Raw genomic sequence first — 17,562 nt, 5'->3', positions numbered from 1 at the left:
AGACTTATCGAATAATGAACCGAATACAAATCCTCCTTTTAATAGACTTTATTTAGAAAAAGTAGAATAAAAAACAGTGTGTACACCTTTAAAAATAGCACAGGTACAGACATATTCAACAAGAAATACAGGCACTTCCACGTAGAAATATAAACAGCATTTCTAGACAAACATGCACACGCACACTGTATTTGCCAAAAGGGGGCTCCCTTATGGAACAGGACGTCCTGAATGTGCCAAGAAAAGCACTTTTTAAGCCAGCGAGCCATTCCAGCGTGATTTTGCTTCACCGGGAGTACGTTTGCAGCTTTTGCTCTATTCTCGAAAAAGACGAACCTAAAATAAAATGTGTCTGTGCAGCACAAGCATTCACTGGTCAAGCAATGATTTTCAGCTTTGTGTAATTACCGATGTGTGGCTGTTGGAAAAAACAAAACAAAAAAAACACCCCCTCAAAGAGCTGTTCCAATAAAATGCAGCTCGGCACAAAAGAAAAAGTACATATTGAGCAACAGAAGAAAGTTCTCAGTAAAACAGAACAGGGAAGTGTGAAAGGGAAGGAAAGCTGGGTAAGCACTGCATGTACCATACCTAGCACCGAGTGTCACAATATGATGTGTTGCAATAAGGTGTACGCTGTCTGGATTCTCTGGAAATTCAAGAGGAAAGAGCCAACTCTCACACTCACACAGACGTGCACATAGAAGTACATCGCTGACATCATTACGTGTGCATTTGCAAACATGTGAATTCACAGTTCCTCACACAGACCGACAGAAAAACCCTCACAGACGTCAGCACGGAGGAAATAAATAACAGACCCGTATCGCCGACGTTTCACAAGCGGTTGGGATAAAGGGAAGTGACATCGTGGCACACACCTCTAAATGGGAACTGATGCTAACTGAAACAATGACAATAACAGAAGGAGGACAAAACAGGATGCTGGTCAGATGAAAGAGCCCGAAATGTCAGACAGCCTACAGACTGTTGTCGCCTTGCAATCTTAACAGCCAACACCAGTCTGATAAGCTATCTGACAGGCCGAGAGTGTGACGGACATGCCTGAGACGTATGCATGTACAGAACGACAACAATGAAAGGGGGGGGAGAAAAAAAAGGAAAAGAGAAAGAGCCCTAATGCTACTTACCACGACAGGAGAAAGGAGATGTGAATGTTCTGACTGGAGCCGGTGCAGAGCGCAGGCTTCAGCTCGCTCAACAGTGCCCCTCTGTTTCGAATCTACTCGAGTGATTCGTCTCCTGGCTCCGTGACTCGGGCAGTGCAACGAGTTCATTCGAGGGTTCAGCTGAGGTAACGGCACAGACGCTTTTCACTGTGCACTTGAGGTTTTTTTTTCCCCCGCTGCTTGTGCCTGCTCTAGCACCCGCTGCGCTCAGTCCAGCGTAGCACAACAGCGGTACAGAGAAGAAATAGCACATTTCACTGGCAATTACTGAAAAAGGGAAGATACCGCGGACACCGAGAGCCAACTGTCGTTATCCAGCGAGTAAAGAAAGAAAGAAAGAGAAAAATGTGATGGAAGCGCTTTTGCTTTAAGAGCTGCTCGCGTAATATCAAACACGAGCCTGGCGTCCTCGTGCGGGAGAAGAGGGCTTTAAAAAAGAAGACAAAGAAGAACATCTGACATCATAACAGAGATCGTCTCTAAGTGTGAGGGATCGGCGGCTATCGCTCCGACTCCCCGGCTGTGAGTGGAGCGCAGTCTGCTTTAATCCATAAAAGAAAAAAACAAAAAAGGAGAGCAACAAATGTGGCAGCCATGCCAACACGACCTACTATCTCCGTCTTGCTCTCAGTCTCACACACAGGCACGCGCACAGTTGTAGATCTGATTCAATATACGGCTGCATCTGGTAAAGTAGCCCCGGGCTGAGTCATGCGCTCTCTTCCTGGAAGCAGAACAATAAGGGCAGACAAAGGGACCAGCGGGTGATTCATGGCTGATTTATCATTTCTCTCCAAAAGTACTACAGAGCGCTTTACTGTACACACAAAAGAAGTAGTTGTCTAAAGCACCATTTACAACTGGAACCATCTATTAACATCTCTACTACAATTAACTTGGAGCTCAACAATATTTAGAAATAAGAAGAGTTACCATTGCCTGACACCGAGCTACAGTCCAGCATAAATACAGGATTCCTACGAGGCTGGCAGAGATACACAATAAGTCATTGTTTCTTAACCAAATAAAACAACAAACTCTGTGCTGGTTTTATAAGATACCATTGCAACGATGCTAGCTTATTCAGATTAGACAAATCCAGTGGAATAAACACCAGTGGAATAAACAGTGCAGCTTAAGGCCTACTGGGGAGAATTATCACGTGGAGCTCCTAAAAGCACCAACATTAATGCAGTTTCCACGCGCTCACATGCAGCCCAGCAAACACCTACCAAATGCAAAGCTTTTAAAAACAAGCAAATAGAAGTCCAAGTCGCTAATACCACAAGAGAGAAACCAGATGGGGCTCATATTTCCCTAAATACACAGCGGGGGATCAGCCAGGAGGAAGAGCAGATAGGAGGGAAGGAGTGGTAGCAGCCTGGAGGTGATGGACCGATTTGATCTCGAGCCAGCCTTCACTCCGCCTTGCTCTCCGAATACTTCTCCTGCCGTTTGCGCTTGGCGTAGCTCTGAGCCATGGAGTTGACAATGGAGCAGACAAAGAAGCATACCATGATGACCACAACCTTCTCAAAGAGCCACGACAGCCAGCTCTCCTCCTGCCAGGAACCACAGAGAGAACAGAAGAGAGAGGAGCTCTGTCAGTAAGCTCCAGAACAAGCCCCTCTTTGCCCCACACACTGCTCTCCCTTCTGCTCCTGATGCTGTAGGCTAGGTGGGGATCCAGCTCCATGTGCAGGACAGATAGAGATCGGGGGTAATAAAACACGCGGCAGCCCCCACCGTCCTCCCTCTTAACGCCCCCGCTGACCCCAGCCTGCAGCCTGCCTCCACCAAGCTAAATTGCCTCGTTTCTACCCTGTAACTGCTGAAGGCTCAAGTTACAAGAAAAAAGGAACATTGTTCTAGAAATGCCTTAATCTGTCCTTGTGCAACTCAACGTCGATCCTTTCCTCCTCCTTCCTAGAATTCAAAGGAAAAATATTTTCACTCAATCACTTGAATCACACAGAACGGGAGAAAAGTGGGAAATAAAGAGCCGGAGGAACAAAGTTTTCAAAGACAAATAAGCTACAACTGGCTCTTTTTTCCCCCAGATGGGGGTTTTGATGGATTGTCACTAGCGGAGGGGGTGGGCGCCCCGCTCCACAGTCAGTGCCGGGTTCAGGCGGGGCACTGAGTGCAAGTGTTTGTGTGTGACACATAGGGGAGGGACCACGCTCGGACGCACTCTCCCAATTGGTAAGATCGAGCATGAGTCAGCAGTGCTACAGTAGTACACTTCAATACAGCAAGTGAAGCCAGACCCCAAACTGGCCCCTCTCCCCCCTCTTTCTCCTCCCTGAACTCAAGCCCGCCCAGCCCGCCCTAAGCTACTTTGTCATTCTAGCCCTAAACAGGCCCGTGTCATTTCTACAGATTACAATGCACACACAACTTTGGATTATGAAATAATGATTTTTTAAACGAATAAAAAGTCAAGTAAAACAGGTGCGCACATTAGAGAAAATGGGTTAGGCATAAGTGGAGGGAAAGGGAACAAAAAAGGTTGGAGAAAGTGGGGTGCGTTCCACTTTTTGTTAGGCTGCAAACATGAATGAATAGAAGCTGGGCACTGAGGCCCCTTGTACTTACAGCTGGGATCCCCTCTCCAGTGAGATGGTGCAGCTTGGCCTTCTGGGCCTCCAAGTACTCCCTGAAGGGCTTCTGCAGTGCCGCACCCAGCAGTGGAACAGATCTGTTTCCACCAACAGGGGTGTGGGGGTTGGTGGTGTTGGTGGAGGAGGAGGAGGAAAAAGAGTGGGGGGAGGGGGGTGTAGAGAGAGAAAGACAGAGGTAGAGGGTGGAGGGGGGATGCATTGGGGAAAGAACAGGGAGGGGGTGGGGTTGCGGGGCACAAATCACATCACATCATTGTTACTCACCAGCCCAAGGGCAGCAACAAAGGGAGGCACGCTGTCCTGTCTCCTGTACAGTGTCGGCCTCGCCTGCTTCCTCTCTCCGAGAAGAGAGAAAGACGGAGAGCAGCGAGTGCGATCCCTTCATTGCTCATCCCCCCCCCCCACACAGAGAAAAACAGACTACCACAGCTGTAAAAATAAAATAAAAACCCCAAAAAACAGCAGCACTCGGAAACAAACTGAAAATTTTAAAAATCAAAACAAAAGGAAAAAAACAGATTAAAACAGCTGAAGTAAAGTTGGCCGGCTCGCAGTCGGCAGCTGCGGCAGCAGTAGTCACCCACATTCTCCCACTCCGCTGTCTCTCTCCTCACACACACACTTCCCCTCCTCTCGCTCTCACACACACACATCGGTGAACTCGTTCAACTCCCCTGCAGTGCCTCCTCTGCCGCTGCAGCGAGGAGAAATGAATGACTTCTCAGAACTCTCACATTTATCGCAGGCGGTTCCTGTAAGAACTGGTTTCAGCCAATTAATGAGGAAGTGAGTCGTACCCACGCTGTGTCATCACTGGCTGAGACCTGGGGGATGGCCCACAGGGGGAGGGAACTCCAGTAAGACGGCCCATATTAGGAAAACCCTTTACAAGGTTTAGCCACCAACTACAAGATACTACTGAACCCCCTTCCCTCTCTCTTTGTCACACACACACACACACACACACACACACACACACACACACGAAAAGAAAAAAAAGACGTGAGAGGCTGCAGAGAATGCCCTAGAATAGCAAATCAGTGGCCCATCCCTTGGCTGGAGTTAGTGATTAATCACTGAACAAATACATACTAAAGACCTTTACTTCTTCTGTTTTGTAGCTACACACCGTCAGCTACATCCTCTGAGCTTTCGTTTCAAAGCATTCCCTCTGCTCCACTTCTGTCTTTTGTTCGTACTGGGAAGGCATCTTCAAAGCTCAGAGACCCATCAAAGATTTTCAGACAGGTTTGCGTGGGCAGTCATGTCACATACGGTTGAGTTTATCGCTGATAACTTTCTCTGAAGGAGGCTTGTCATTTCCGTCCCTCCCTACCTCCACGCACGTACAAACGCACACAATCTACACACACCTATCTGCTATCTGAGGGTGAGAAAAAAAGAGAAAAGATTGTGTTAAATGATTGAGTTAACAACGAGGAAGCCTTTTAGTAATGATTAACTTTATAACGGGTAATGGATATCCTACACGTGAATGGTTACAAAGCAGACAGGAAGTCTAACAGATGGATCACGCTTTAAATTACACAACAGAAAATGCAAAGGACACACACTATCAAAAATCTTTTTGGAGGGAAACAAAGCCTCTGCTATTCCCATCCCCCATGTCACAAAATTCCTCTTACATTCTCACTCTCTCTCTCACTCACACACACACACACACACACACACACACACACACACACACACACACACACACACACACACACACACACACACACACAATCTTACCAAACTTATTTAAAACATAAAACCTGGTTGAGACGCTGAATCTGAGCACAACAACTAGAAAACACAGGAGTTAAAAGCAAATAAAAGTAAACACGCAAGAACAAAGAAGGAAAGAAACAGTTTTCAGAAATGGCGGGCGAATCATCTCCTACACGATGAGCAACACTGAGTCATGAGCCAGGGCAAATCCACCAACAAAGAAGCTCAAAGCTTCAGTCTAAAACAAGAATTTAATGCCAGAGTGAGGACGCTCTCTTCGTCTTCCCATTAAATATCAAGTGACTTTGTGTTTTTTGGGGAATATATTTTCACTTTCCGACACAAGGTGCTGAGAAATTGTTGGATTTAAGAATTCCTACTGTAAGTGTGTTTGTAATTTACCTGTGAGTGTGTGTGAGTGTGCAACAAGTGTAGAAGATTAATGACCTTCTGATACCTAAAATAAATGAAAGATTTGTGTCACCTGTGCATGAATTATATACATGTTAGCCAAAGTTGTGAAAGTTGCATTTAGAGATGTTTAAATGAGTTAAATTGGCGAAAAACAGCAAAAGGATTAAATGTGGCAAAGAATGAGCCTGAACAAACTTTAGCAGCAGCTTTGCTGAAATTCTGCGAGCAGTGAAGAGTAAAAGAAAACTCAGAAGCACTGAGGCCTCGAACAATGAGCAAATAATGTAATTAAAAAAAAAAAAAAACTACCTAATACACTTTTTTATGAGTCTCAGTTTTACATTAAAAGCTCCTGTCAATTTATTATATCGAGTAGAAAATGCTCATTAAAACTGTTGGCCATGTCTACATTTTCTGGTCACCTTTATTTAGTAAAAATATTAGTAAAACTGCATGTCAGCAATAATTCAGCTCATTAAACTATAAAATACCTCAAGTTGTTGTATTTTATTCAAATAATCAGCTTTAACATGTGAACAATAAAATGACAGATTTGTCCATCAGCTTGTCATCATGTAATCATCTGTGTGTTCACGTTCAGAGACATCGAACAGCAGTGACACGTTTATAAAACGAACAAAACAAAAATGAAACAGAAGACGGCACTTTTGTTACTTTATTCTTCTAAAGAAAAATTGTGTATTATTAAGTCCTAAAATGTAGGTGCTTTTTCAATCATAGAAGGCTCCATGCATGAACACCAGCAACAATAATTAGAATTAAATTGTTTCCCTTCAAAAAAATAAAAAATAAAGGCTTTCAGTAATTTGGGCTTTAAATGTAAAGTTTGTTTTGTGTGTTATGTGGATATATTCACACAGCAGCTGCTGTTCATACACCAGCACAAATGAAGGCAGAGTATTCTTATATCTAAATCATCAGCTTATTAACAATCAGCATCAAACAGTTTCCATTTAGTCAACTGAGTAAATACATCCTTTCATAAGTTATTATAATACAGCAGTAAATACTAAATATGTAAAAGAATTAAATTCATTTATTATCATCTGTGTTGTGAACTTTTGACAATAAGAGGCGCAGCAGGAGGAATGCATGAAAGCTCCACTGTACAATATTTTATTCATCAGCTGAAAGAAAATCCACATTTGGAAATGTCCTGCATGCGATCAGAGTTCAAGACTTAAATGTTTGGAGCTCTTATATGATACGAGTTTAAACAAAACTATTACTTTGCTGCCTTTATTTCAAGAATGCTTTTAATCAAGCTGTGCACAAGCTGATCAGTATTTCTGACCGTGAAGAGCTCGTCCAGAGATACAGGAGAAACCAGGGCACCGCCATCCTCTCACAAAACCACTAAACCAAATCACTTTTTCCATTTTTCCAAATACTTGTGAGTGCGGTCACACTGTGCATCTGTGTAAAATAAACACATGGACAAAAGGCAAAACACTGACAATCAGAGTGTTTGGTAAAATCCAACAGTGCTGCCCTTTACAAACTCAGTTTTAGGTTAGAACATCAAACACCAGTCGAGGTACCAATTTCATTCTGGGGGAAAAGCCACTGCCATCACCGTCCACACACACTTCTTCATCTGTTTCAATTATTTAAAAATTCAATGACTTAAAAAGAACATTTTTATAATTCTGCTGAAGCAGGTAAAAATTATATTAATGCTAAATGTTAGAAAAATAATGGAGAGTAAAAGAAAACAGAATAACGTTTTCTGTCTCTGAAGTGCATCAAGAAAATCTTTATTTAATCCTCACACCTGGAAAAACGAAGGAATGTGGGTGACGCACAAAACTTGTTTGCTGGATTACATGAACATTGAAATTATTCACCGCATCAAATATGCAAATTTAACAAAAAACCACATGTGTGCTCAACTTGTCATCACTTTCAGTTGCACTAAACCTGTAACAACCTGCGACGTGTCTGTTCTTTAACTGTGAACAAGGTGCAGCCTGATCAATAATCAGGAAAGAAAGGATGGGGGGGAAAGAGGCTCTGAGAAAACAAGGAAACCCCCACATCTCTCAAGCTTCCTGCAGCCGATTCATTCTGCTGGGTTCATTTTAGCAGCCCAATCTCAGCCTCTTTTAAATTGTCTTTAATAAACTATCATTTACTCCTTCTGTTCAAAGAGCAATATGTTCTAATGCTGCAAAGGGAAAAGAGACAAAAACAGACAAAAGAAAGAGAAACAACCCCCCCTCCCCACACCCACATTCCACTGGCAGTGAGTCACAGGTGACCTTTGACATGTATGCCCCTTCCATAGGCCGCCACCTCCAAAGGCAGTTGAACACAGATCCTCTTAAAATGTACAATTTGTGTTCTTAATGCTAATTTAATTCCAAGCACACACACAATGACAAGCAGGCACACACGTGCCCGGCGTCCAGGAAGAGGAAGATAGAGAACAAGGGCTCACATGACAGCCAAACCCTGGCCAGGTCCAACGGGTTACAACACCAGCACAACAACTGGCTTAGGCAATCGCTGGTGTTACCCAATGCTGCACAGGGCCACAGTTCACACCTAACATAACAGCGCCGACGCTGCGAGAAGCACAGCGTGGATAGGTGGTGCGCTAACCTGAGGCACTCTGACCTCTTCGTCTCTCTTCGAAACACTGACACTGCAAATTTCTCGTTAAATCGGCTTTCGTGGCTTACACGCCTCAATAAATTGCTACTGTTCCAACTGAACTTTATTAAGTGTTGGAATAACGGAATTAGGGGAGGAGTGCGATTCATTTAATAGTCGGGAAAATTTCGATTCACGTGCAAATGTTGTAAGGTAATCTGTGTGTGCCTGTGGGTGCGTGTCTATTCCTCCTCCAGTTCGACCGGGCTTTTTCCCAATGACTTCACCACTAAAGCATGGAGCCCACTCCTGGACGGAGATCCCCCTGCCCAGGGTGTTTATCACATCTCTGCTCTGCAGCCATCTGTGGCAGCCAGCACACATACATACACCTACATATACAGAAGCATAGACTCGTGTTCTCCTCTCCGCAGAGCTGCCAGGAAATTAGGGGGACCAGTTATAGCTTTCTATTATTCCTCCCACATGAAACACTGCTGTAGTCCCTGTGACCACCCACCCACCCCAGGTTCAGGTCAGCGTGCCTACACAAACTCTCTTGGTGTTGGGGATGTATGGAGTTGCTGGGGCACCGGGTAACCAGGCCTGGACCGCGGGGTTATTCAGTGAGTCAGACTTGACTGAGACGCATCCAGACAAGTCAAACTGTTCAGGCTACAGCAGCAGATGCATGAGAAGATGAGAGATGTAGGTGTCTCCATCTAACCTGTGATGTCAGGCTTGTGGGGACGGTTGTGTAGCGGGATCTATAATGACATTATTTCCTATGAGACGACACCTAGCTCTTACAAGTGAGTTACAAATGGGAAACTCTGTTTAAGAAAACCCTCAAAAATACCAGAGTGGGGAAATGAATCTGTCACACCGCGCTAGGTTTACGTGAAGAACAGAAACTCTCCAAGGTCACATATTTATGAGACAATCATCAGTCAAAGCAGCTCATCAGTCGCTGAGTAGCAAGGTATATGTGTGTACAGTACACTGGGGAACTATACAGTGCCTCTGTGGTGTGTCATATATGTGAAATGCTAGTAGTTTGTAACCACACAGGTTAGTAGCTACCTGCTAAAAGCCACAGGATGCTATATAGCTTCCGCTTCAAAACTATACGTTGCGAGAGTGAAAGTTTTAGCAAATGAGATGTATTGTTGTCATCCAGGTAAGGAAATCCCAAAAGTTTGAGAAGATGGAGTGTTTTTGTAACAATGTTTCATTTCATTTATTTATAAAGTACATTTAATAACAACAGAGAACTAAACAATAACTTTAGCAACATCAAACAGGTAAGAAAATTCAAATAAAAAGTTGGTAACTCTCGTACGGTATAGAAAGGGAAAAACGTGGAGAGGTAGATCGCTCCACATTTTCGGCGCCACAACCGCAAATGTCCGATCCCCTCTATGAACCACTCTAGACGTGTTAGTTAAGGAGCCAATGATGTTTGTACAAGACAAACGACATCACCAGCAAAACAGGAAAAAGCACCGTGAAAGCATCCAGATCATTATTTTCTGACGATGCGCCCTCGAGGTTGTGGTCAGAGACGGAAAGTGAAGCTCTTATGAACGTTTGCCACGCTTTTCTATTCTTGAACAAACACACGCACACTACATTAACGTTGAATGTGACTGTAATTTAGTCCTCAGATTTGCAAAAATGACACTGTACAAGTGCATTTTTGGTATACTTGAAATTTGATTGTACATATTTATTTGTGTTGTCACATTTAAAATGAGTCGTTTCCCTGGTTTTCAGTCTGAGGTCTTAAAAACACCCAAACCTGGACAATAAAGCTATTTTTCACAGCGGTGATCGTTCAGATAGAACTATCAGAAACAACCCTCTGCAGTCTGTCCTCCCATTACTTAGGCTGATGTGAGATGATGCGTCTGTTTTGACTGAGGTGTGACGGATGAGCGGCTGGGAGTACGAGGGTCCTGGACGTCTGCTCAGCTGGCCTCTGACTCAGGTCCTGTCTGGCATGACTCCTTTCACAGACACATCCTCATGACATGACATGGTGAAATTACAGCACACATTAAAATGTTTACAGGATTTACAAAACAATACACTTCCCAGTAGACGATGCTGATTAAGAGCTGGAGGTCACGTTGTGTTCCCCTGATAAATGAGCCGCTCTAAAAGTGAATCAATGGCGTACTGTTTCCTAAAACAACATGCGGGCCACTTGCCACCCCGATGAATACATTAGTAATAGTAGGGATGATTTGGTGAGCGTGGAGCATGTGCGGTGAACGACTCGGCATTAAAAGAATCAGCCGAACGGAGCAGGAAGTCCTGCCACACACACACATGATGCCTCAGAGGCTCATAATATGACACCAGACCTGCAGCACATATGACCTCTCCCCACACACACACACACACACACACACACACACACACACACACACACACACACACACACACACACACACACACACACACACACTAAGCAATGCTATATTTCCATTCAGATCAGATCTTTGGAGTACCTCAGTGTGCCATTAATGGCAAAAACCGGCCTGCAGGACCTACAGTCTTGAGCGACAGATTATTATTTTACATGGCTGTACTAAGACCTTTGGACTTCTCTGCTCCTGCCGCTGTTTCCCTGTCAGGTGCAAATCTGGGTAATCAGAAGTGAAGATTAAAAAAATAAATTAAAAAAAGTACACTCTGCTGAGCCACACATTAAATTTAATGATGGCGTATAAAAGGACAGTTGCCACCACACCACCGCTCAGTCTCGCTGTCTCGCCCCGGCTGATCGCATCATGAATGCGTTTGGGTGAATAGGCCTGGCAGTGGAAAGACTGATCAATGCCATCTTTGTCAGTACAGTTCTCAGGTGACCAACAGAGCCAGTGACTCATAGTATTGAAAATACTCCCTTCCTGCACTTTGGGTTAACAGGAAGACTTTGCTCATATGCTCAATAAGGGCTATTTATAGGTGCAGTGAGGTGAGATGACAGTTCACCATTTTCTACACGTTCAAGGTCCAAAACATCACAGCAAAACATGCAGTTCAATGCGCTCTTCTTTCTAAAATTGCAAGAAATCTCACTGCCACAATTGGATACCTTCTGCTTCAATCAGACTAATGCGGTGCCAGATGATTCAATCCCTTCCTGCCTGCGAGTGCACCATAGCTACCTTTACGCCAGACACCCCGTCATTCAGTACGAAACCACACAAACCTAGTTTCTATATGAACGAGGCGCGAGTGTTCAACGCAAGTGAAATTCAGTGGAAACAAGCAGTAACAGACCTTAAACACCAGAAGTTGAGTATGTGTGCATAAATAACTGCCCTTCTGTGAACACCCAGAATAGTTTGATTTGCATGGTTCTCAGTAACTTCTCCAGCAGCCACAGCTTGGTTGTTTTATAGTTAACGTCCACGGGAAGCTGCGCTGACCCTGCACTCAAGAGGAAACTGAATCTAAACGGTTCCTCACAAGCGACTGAGTCTCACTTCCATCACTTTGCCATCTTCAAATACGTTGGTCGTGTTTGCTTAGAAGGATTTTTTTTGTCACAAAACAAAAAGTAAATGCTGAAAATAATCTGAGACATAATCCAGCTGAGTTTATCGACTCATTGTTATTCCACCAAGAGTACCTAATACATTACAATCGTAGCACAACACTGCATGTAAATGCAAAGCCCAACTTGAAATGCTCCTCTATGATTCAACGAGTGGTTCCCACTATCACCCACCGGCCTGCTCTGACCTGTGCCTCCTCCTCCCGAGCAGGGCTGCATGCTGGGATCTCCCAATGCCTTATGCAGCAGAAACAGCCATGTGGAGGCCCATTGTGCTGGTAATCGACTCATGTCTTAGAGATGGACTCGCATGGAAATAGGTGCATTCTTATGAAGACGTGCTGGGGTTCCCCGTGGCCTCAGCACACCGGTTTCTACAGCACAACCTATTCAGGTCTCGACTCCTCTCTGCATGTCAATGGTTTTCTCTCAGAGTCTGACAAAGACTACCCTTCCCTTCATCCATGGCTATGAAGGAATTGTCGAGCTCCATACAAAACAACCTACTGCTGACTTTGTGAAGAACAGGGTGTGAAGTCAGAAGATGAGATAATATGAAACAAATTTCTCATCTGGCGTTTAGAGAAAGTTCATCCAGTTCCACCACAGGGACCAGTGACAAGCATAAACACAACTGGATCGCTGCAGTTTGTCTTCCAATTAGAGAAAGCGTCTTTTACGTCCTGTCCAGTTATCGGTTACAAATTGTTGATGAAGAAATGGCACGAATCAGAGTAAACTGTTCACCGAACACTTACAAAAGATCAACGAGAGGATGGAAAACTTGGATTCAAACACAGGAAAGCTCCCTGTTCCACTGCCACATGTGCTGGGTGATTTTGAGCTGCTGCTGAGATAAGAGAACGGAGAAAAGGAGGAACAGACACAGAGTCCAGGTGTTACACGAAGCCTAGAATCAGGGTGTTTCCCACTCTGTCAGAAAGTCACTTCTAGCAAGTTTAAAACAAACAAACAAAAAACTCCTGAATTAGGAAAATTTTGACATCAGAAAATCTGCAAAAAATGTGCAAGGATGTGAAAAATGAGCCTTTTAATTAAGAACAGGAGCACTATGTACTTAACGTGAGTCTGCAGAATTTCCTCCTGACCTAAACGACTGTCCACACGGCTCATCGTGCAGAGCAGACATCTGAACATTAGTCACAGGATGAAAGAAACCTAGCAAGTCTGATCAGGCCCTCAGCCTGTCTGACCTGGTTATCTGCTTCTTTTATCAGCCCTGAAGGCATCTGAGGAGGGTTTTATTCTGACTCTGTTGCACTTCAAAGCAAAACTATCTTCATCATTACCCTGCTGCTACTGACAGAAACCTGTGGATGTAGCCTTGAATGCTCGGCTCAGCAGGATAAGAGTGAAAACTATCTGCCAGAAAACTGTTTCAACAATAATGAAGGAGTAATAGACCAGGTTTGACCTGTCTGACCTTTTCCCCAAACAGCAGTTAGAGAAACGGCTGAAAAAGAAAGAAATTCACTGAATAGTTGAAATGAAAAATTATTTTTCCAACAAACGTAAATACTCAAAAGGAACAGCAGAAAAGCAAACGTGTAATGGCATTTTAATCATTTATATTTTGTGCACATTCTTAAAAATAAATAAATAGATAGACAAATAAATAAATAAATAGATAAATAAATAAATAAATAAATAGATAAATAAATAAATAGACAACTGTACTTTATTTGTACTTAATTGTATTTTTGTATTTCCTTCATATATCTGTACCTGAGCTGAGGTGACGCAAAAATTTCCCCGTTGTGGGATCAATAAAGTCTTATCTTATCTTACAAATAAATAAATAAATAAATAAATAAATAAATAAATAGACAAATAAATAAATAAATAAATAAATAAATAGACAAATAAATAAATAAATAAATAAATAAAGGCACATTTTATTTCTAGCCGGTAGATAAACGAAGGAAAAACTGAAGTTGGTCATTTTTTGGTTGAGAGGTAATAAAAATTCCTGTTGACAGTTTTAGAGCCTCGTGATCCTCTTATGAAACTGAATTTCAGTCAATGAATTTCAACACTTTCCATTTGTCATTCACAGAAAAACGACTTCCCTGTTTTAAACTGATCGCAGACGACCGAAAACTAAAACATCTTTAAAAAGAAGCTCATTCAAAACTCGATTATGACGGTCAGCAGAGAGCACGCCAAAACTCTCGTCTTCAAACACATTTTACAAACAAAAAGAGGTGCGCACACACACACACACACACACACACACACACACACACACACACACACACACACACACACACACACACACACACTTTTGTTCTTATCACCAAAAATGCACATTTTGACTATTGTGAAACTAGAGGCTTTTTCGCACTGCAGTAAATGTTTCAGGGAATTCACCTGGTTCATTGTTATTTTAATAACAGCCATGCTCGGATTCACCGGCACTGAAAAATGTTCCACTCTGTCAGAAAGCTAAATACTGGAATTGAACCTTTATCAACTTCAGTATAAATCCAAAAGAAGAGGTCAAATAAAAACACTCTGATACGTGGCAATAAAATCAGTTTACCAGGTGTAAAAATAAAATAAGTGACGTGTACAAAAAGGCTTGAGGTGCTGCACCCAGAGAGACTGCAGCCACTGATTCTGCGTCGTCTGTGTGCACATGCCAGCGAGCTCACCTAGAGCAGGAAATGACTTGTATTGTATTATGTCATGTGAGGATGAAATCACTAGAGCCAAAGTCCAACGGTCATTCACCCACTAAGGCTGGCACCGGAGTCAAACCAAAACAAAGACACATATTAAGAATCCAAAATCACGACGCGAACGACGGCGAACCCCACGTCCAGAGTGCGTTTCACTGAAAGTATTTTGGGGACGTGGCTGTCAATCAACTTTTGAAGTCTGATCATGTCAAGTCAGAATTTCACTGTTTACATGAACAGAAAAGAAATGTAAGAAATCAGCTTTCAGAGCAACAGGTCAGCTTTGAAAGATTCAATATTAGCAGGGGGAGGAAATTTTGGAGAATAGAATAGAATAGAATAGAATAGAATGCTATTATTGTCACTATACAGTTGTACAATGAGATACAGAGCATCTCCAAAGCAGTGCAAATAATATATAAAAGGTCCAAATAAAAAAAGTAAATATGTAAATAGTGTTATGTAGGAGCTCAGGTCTGTCTGCCGACCACCAGATACTGAACGCGACACATGGAGTAGTGTGACTTTGTTTTGTTTTGAGAAAAAGGGCATCCAGAGGATAAATGGTTGAGTTTGTGTGAGTGTGTGCACACCGTGCAAGCGCACAGCAGGTGGGGGCAACTGCAGATTTGGTGCGTGGAAAGGTGCACAGTTATTTGAAAGCACCTCCACAGTTAACGTGGCAGAGCGCTGGTGCAGAAAGGGTTCAATTGGAAACGCTGTCACCCATTCATAAGGTGACGTGTGACTGAGAGCGAGAGCAGCATCGAGAATCAGAGGTGAGGATAGAAAGGGCTCGGCGAGGAAGGAAGCCGACGGTTGACAAGTTGTAATGAGTGAAACTTCCTTTAGAGAAGAAGCGAGTCAGACTGAAACCGGTCAGGAACCAATGATCTGCTGCCTTCAGTCTGCAGTTCAATGAACAGTGACTGCTAGCAGCCACATGTCTTTCACAATTCACGCTACAAATTACACACACACACACACACACACACACACACACACACACACACACACACACACACACACTTAATTAGTCTGTATAAAAACTAAAAACACAGTGAAAAAACACTTTGACTGCAGACGTCCAGGCTCACAGCAGACACACAGTAAATGTACAAAACAACAATAAGAGTGAGGAAGAGAGCTGATGCAACCTGACCTCCTCCTTTCAGCATGTGTGTGAGTGCACCTACGGGTGTGTGCGTGTAATATAAATGGCACTCCCACCAGCAGGTGTGTTGGTTTCCAGCTGCAAGCCCCCGTATCGCTACAAGGACACCCATCACGGCCCCCGCCAGCACCCACTCCCAACTCAAGGATCTTTCAGCTTCATCGTGGCCTTAATTTCAAGAAGCCCGTATTTACTGTGTGGTTCATTTTTACAGGATGTCCACTGCACAGATAAAACCTGTCTCTCCAACCTCCTCCAGAAACTCAGCATTTCCTCCACACAGGGTTGCAGGTCAATCAACCCCTGGCACCGTCAGCTCGCACATGAAAGGCCTCCTCGTACCAGCAGCAGCTCTCTATGATCACGCAGACACACGGGAAGCAAAACATGTGATAAACCAGGGACGAGGTTTCTGCCATAGTCAAGAGCTCATTGTGAAGCAGTCAGAACATGTTCATGCTCATAGTCATCATCCAGTGGAAAAATCCAGGCCCTTAATCAGCACACAGACTGTCAGAGCAGAGCGAGGGGCGAGGGGCGAGGGGCGAGGGGGCGAGGAGCGAGTCCCTCAGAGCCACTGTACACAGCGTCTGTCAGGACCTCCGAAAGCAGGAGGCCCACTTGACACAGTGGGGCCTAAATGCCCCATCGCCACCCAAAAAGTCCCTCATTCATCACGCTCTGCATTCACTCTTTGGTGCGTAGTAGTACTTTTGGTGACCAAACAGCCGCGCGCACACACACACACACACACACACACCCGGTGAGGGTTACTCACCCGATTAGGGAGACCATCTGCTCCACTATGTGCTTACTGAAGGTGATGATCACAAACAGTTTCTGTATGACAAAGAAGCACACGGAGGAAGAACACGTTAGTCGTTGAAGCGTGAGGTCAGCAATAAAGCAGTAAAACATTATAGTTTGACCGGTGATCCTTTAATACCTCCTTTCTCACACAAACACTCACTACTCAGTTTCCCCAGTCATGTGTGTCACACAACCAAAAAGGTTTGGTGTGAAAGCAGAAACAAAGGGCAAGAAATCAGAGCCCGCGACACACGTCAGCGTATCACCTCGGCTGCCGTTAGAACAGCCGGTGTGTAACGTGCACACTGACAGAGACATGGAGAATCAGATGTGTCATGGCTCCACAGGGGCCTGCATCCGGCTCCTGACCAGGTCCTGCTTAGTCACCAGCACAGAGGCGACAAACAGGCGACTGCCGGTCATTCCAGCTTTGGTGCTGGTGGGAGGGGCATGCAGACAATAATTGACCACTAATTTTTCAAGGTCCTTCAGTTATTGTCTGTTAGTGTGTTCTTCTAAAAGCGCATGTGTTTGTTTGATCCACGAACCTCTCGCCTGCCTTCACCATGAGGAAGACTACAGCAGCCGAGCCGTCATTACAAACTCGTGTTGTGCAGCAAAGGATCGTTCAAACCCACAGAAACAGTTTGCAGAAGACGCTAAATATATACTGAAAATTATAGAGAAATACACCAGCATTTTCTATATCAGGGGCAAGAACAGCGCCGTC

General features: G+C 43.9%; 1 protein-coding gene across 3 annotated transcripts in view; it reads right to left on the bottom strand.

Annotated features, from left to right (window-relative positions):
• Positions 1-33: 33 nt before the first annotated feature.
• Positions 34-17,562, bottom strand: part of LOC146699623 (vacuole membrane protein 1-like) — a 56,564-nt gene continuing 39,035 nt past the window's right edge. For all 3 annotated transcript variants that reach the window (XM_085469418.1, XM_085469417.1, XM_085469419.1), the window contains 3 exons: positions 16,801-16,862; positions 3,789-3,891; positions 34-2,752 (listed from right to left, as the gene is read on the bottom strand). In XM_085469418.1, coding sequence (XP_085325544.1) covers positions 2,609-2,752; positions 3,789-3,891; positions 16,801-16,862 — 309 coding nt within the window. In that variant the 3' untranslated portion in view covers positions 34-2,608. The remainder of the gene's footprint in view (positions 2,753-3,788; positions 3,892-16,800; positions 16,863-17,562) is intronic.

This window comes from Copadichromis virginalis, linkage group LG10, assembly GCF_057382275.1.
Source record: "Copadichromis virginalis isolate Kocher_CV1m ecotype Utaka linkage group LG10, C_Virginalis_male_GT1.1, whole genome shotgun sequence".
NCBI classification, from domain to species: Eukaryota; Metazoa; Chordata; class Actinopteri; order Cichliformes; family Cichlidae; genus Copadichromis; species Copadichromis virginalis.
Note: the sequence above shows the minus strand (reverse complement) of the source record. Positions and strands in the feature narration are given on the sequence as shown.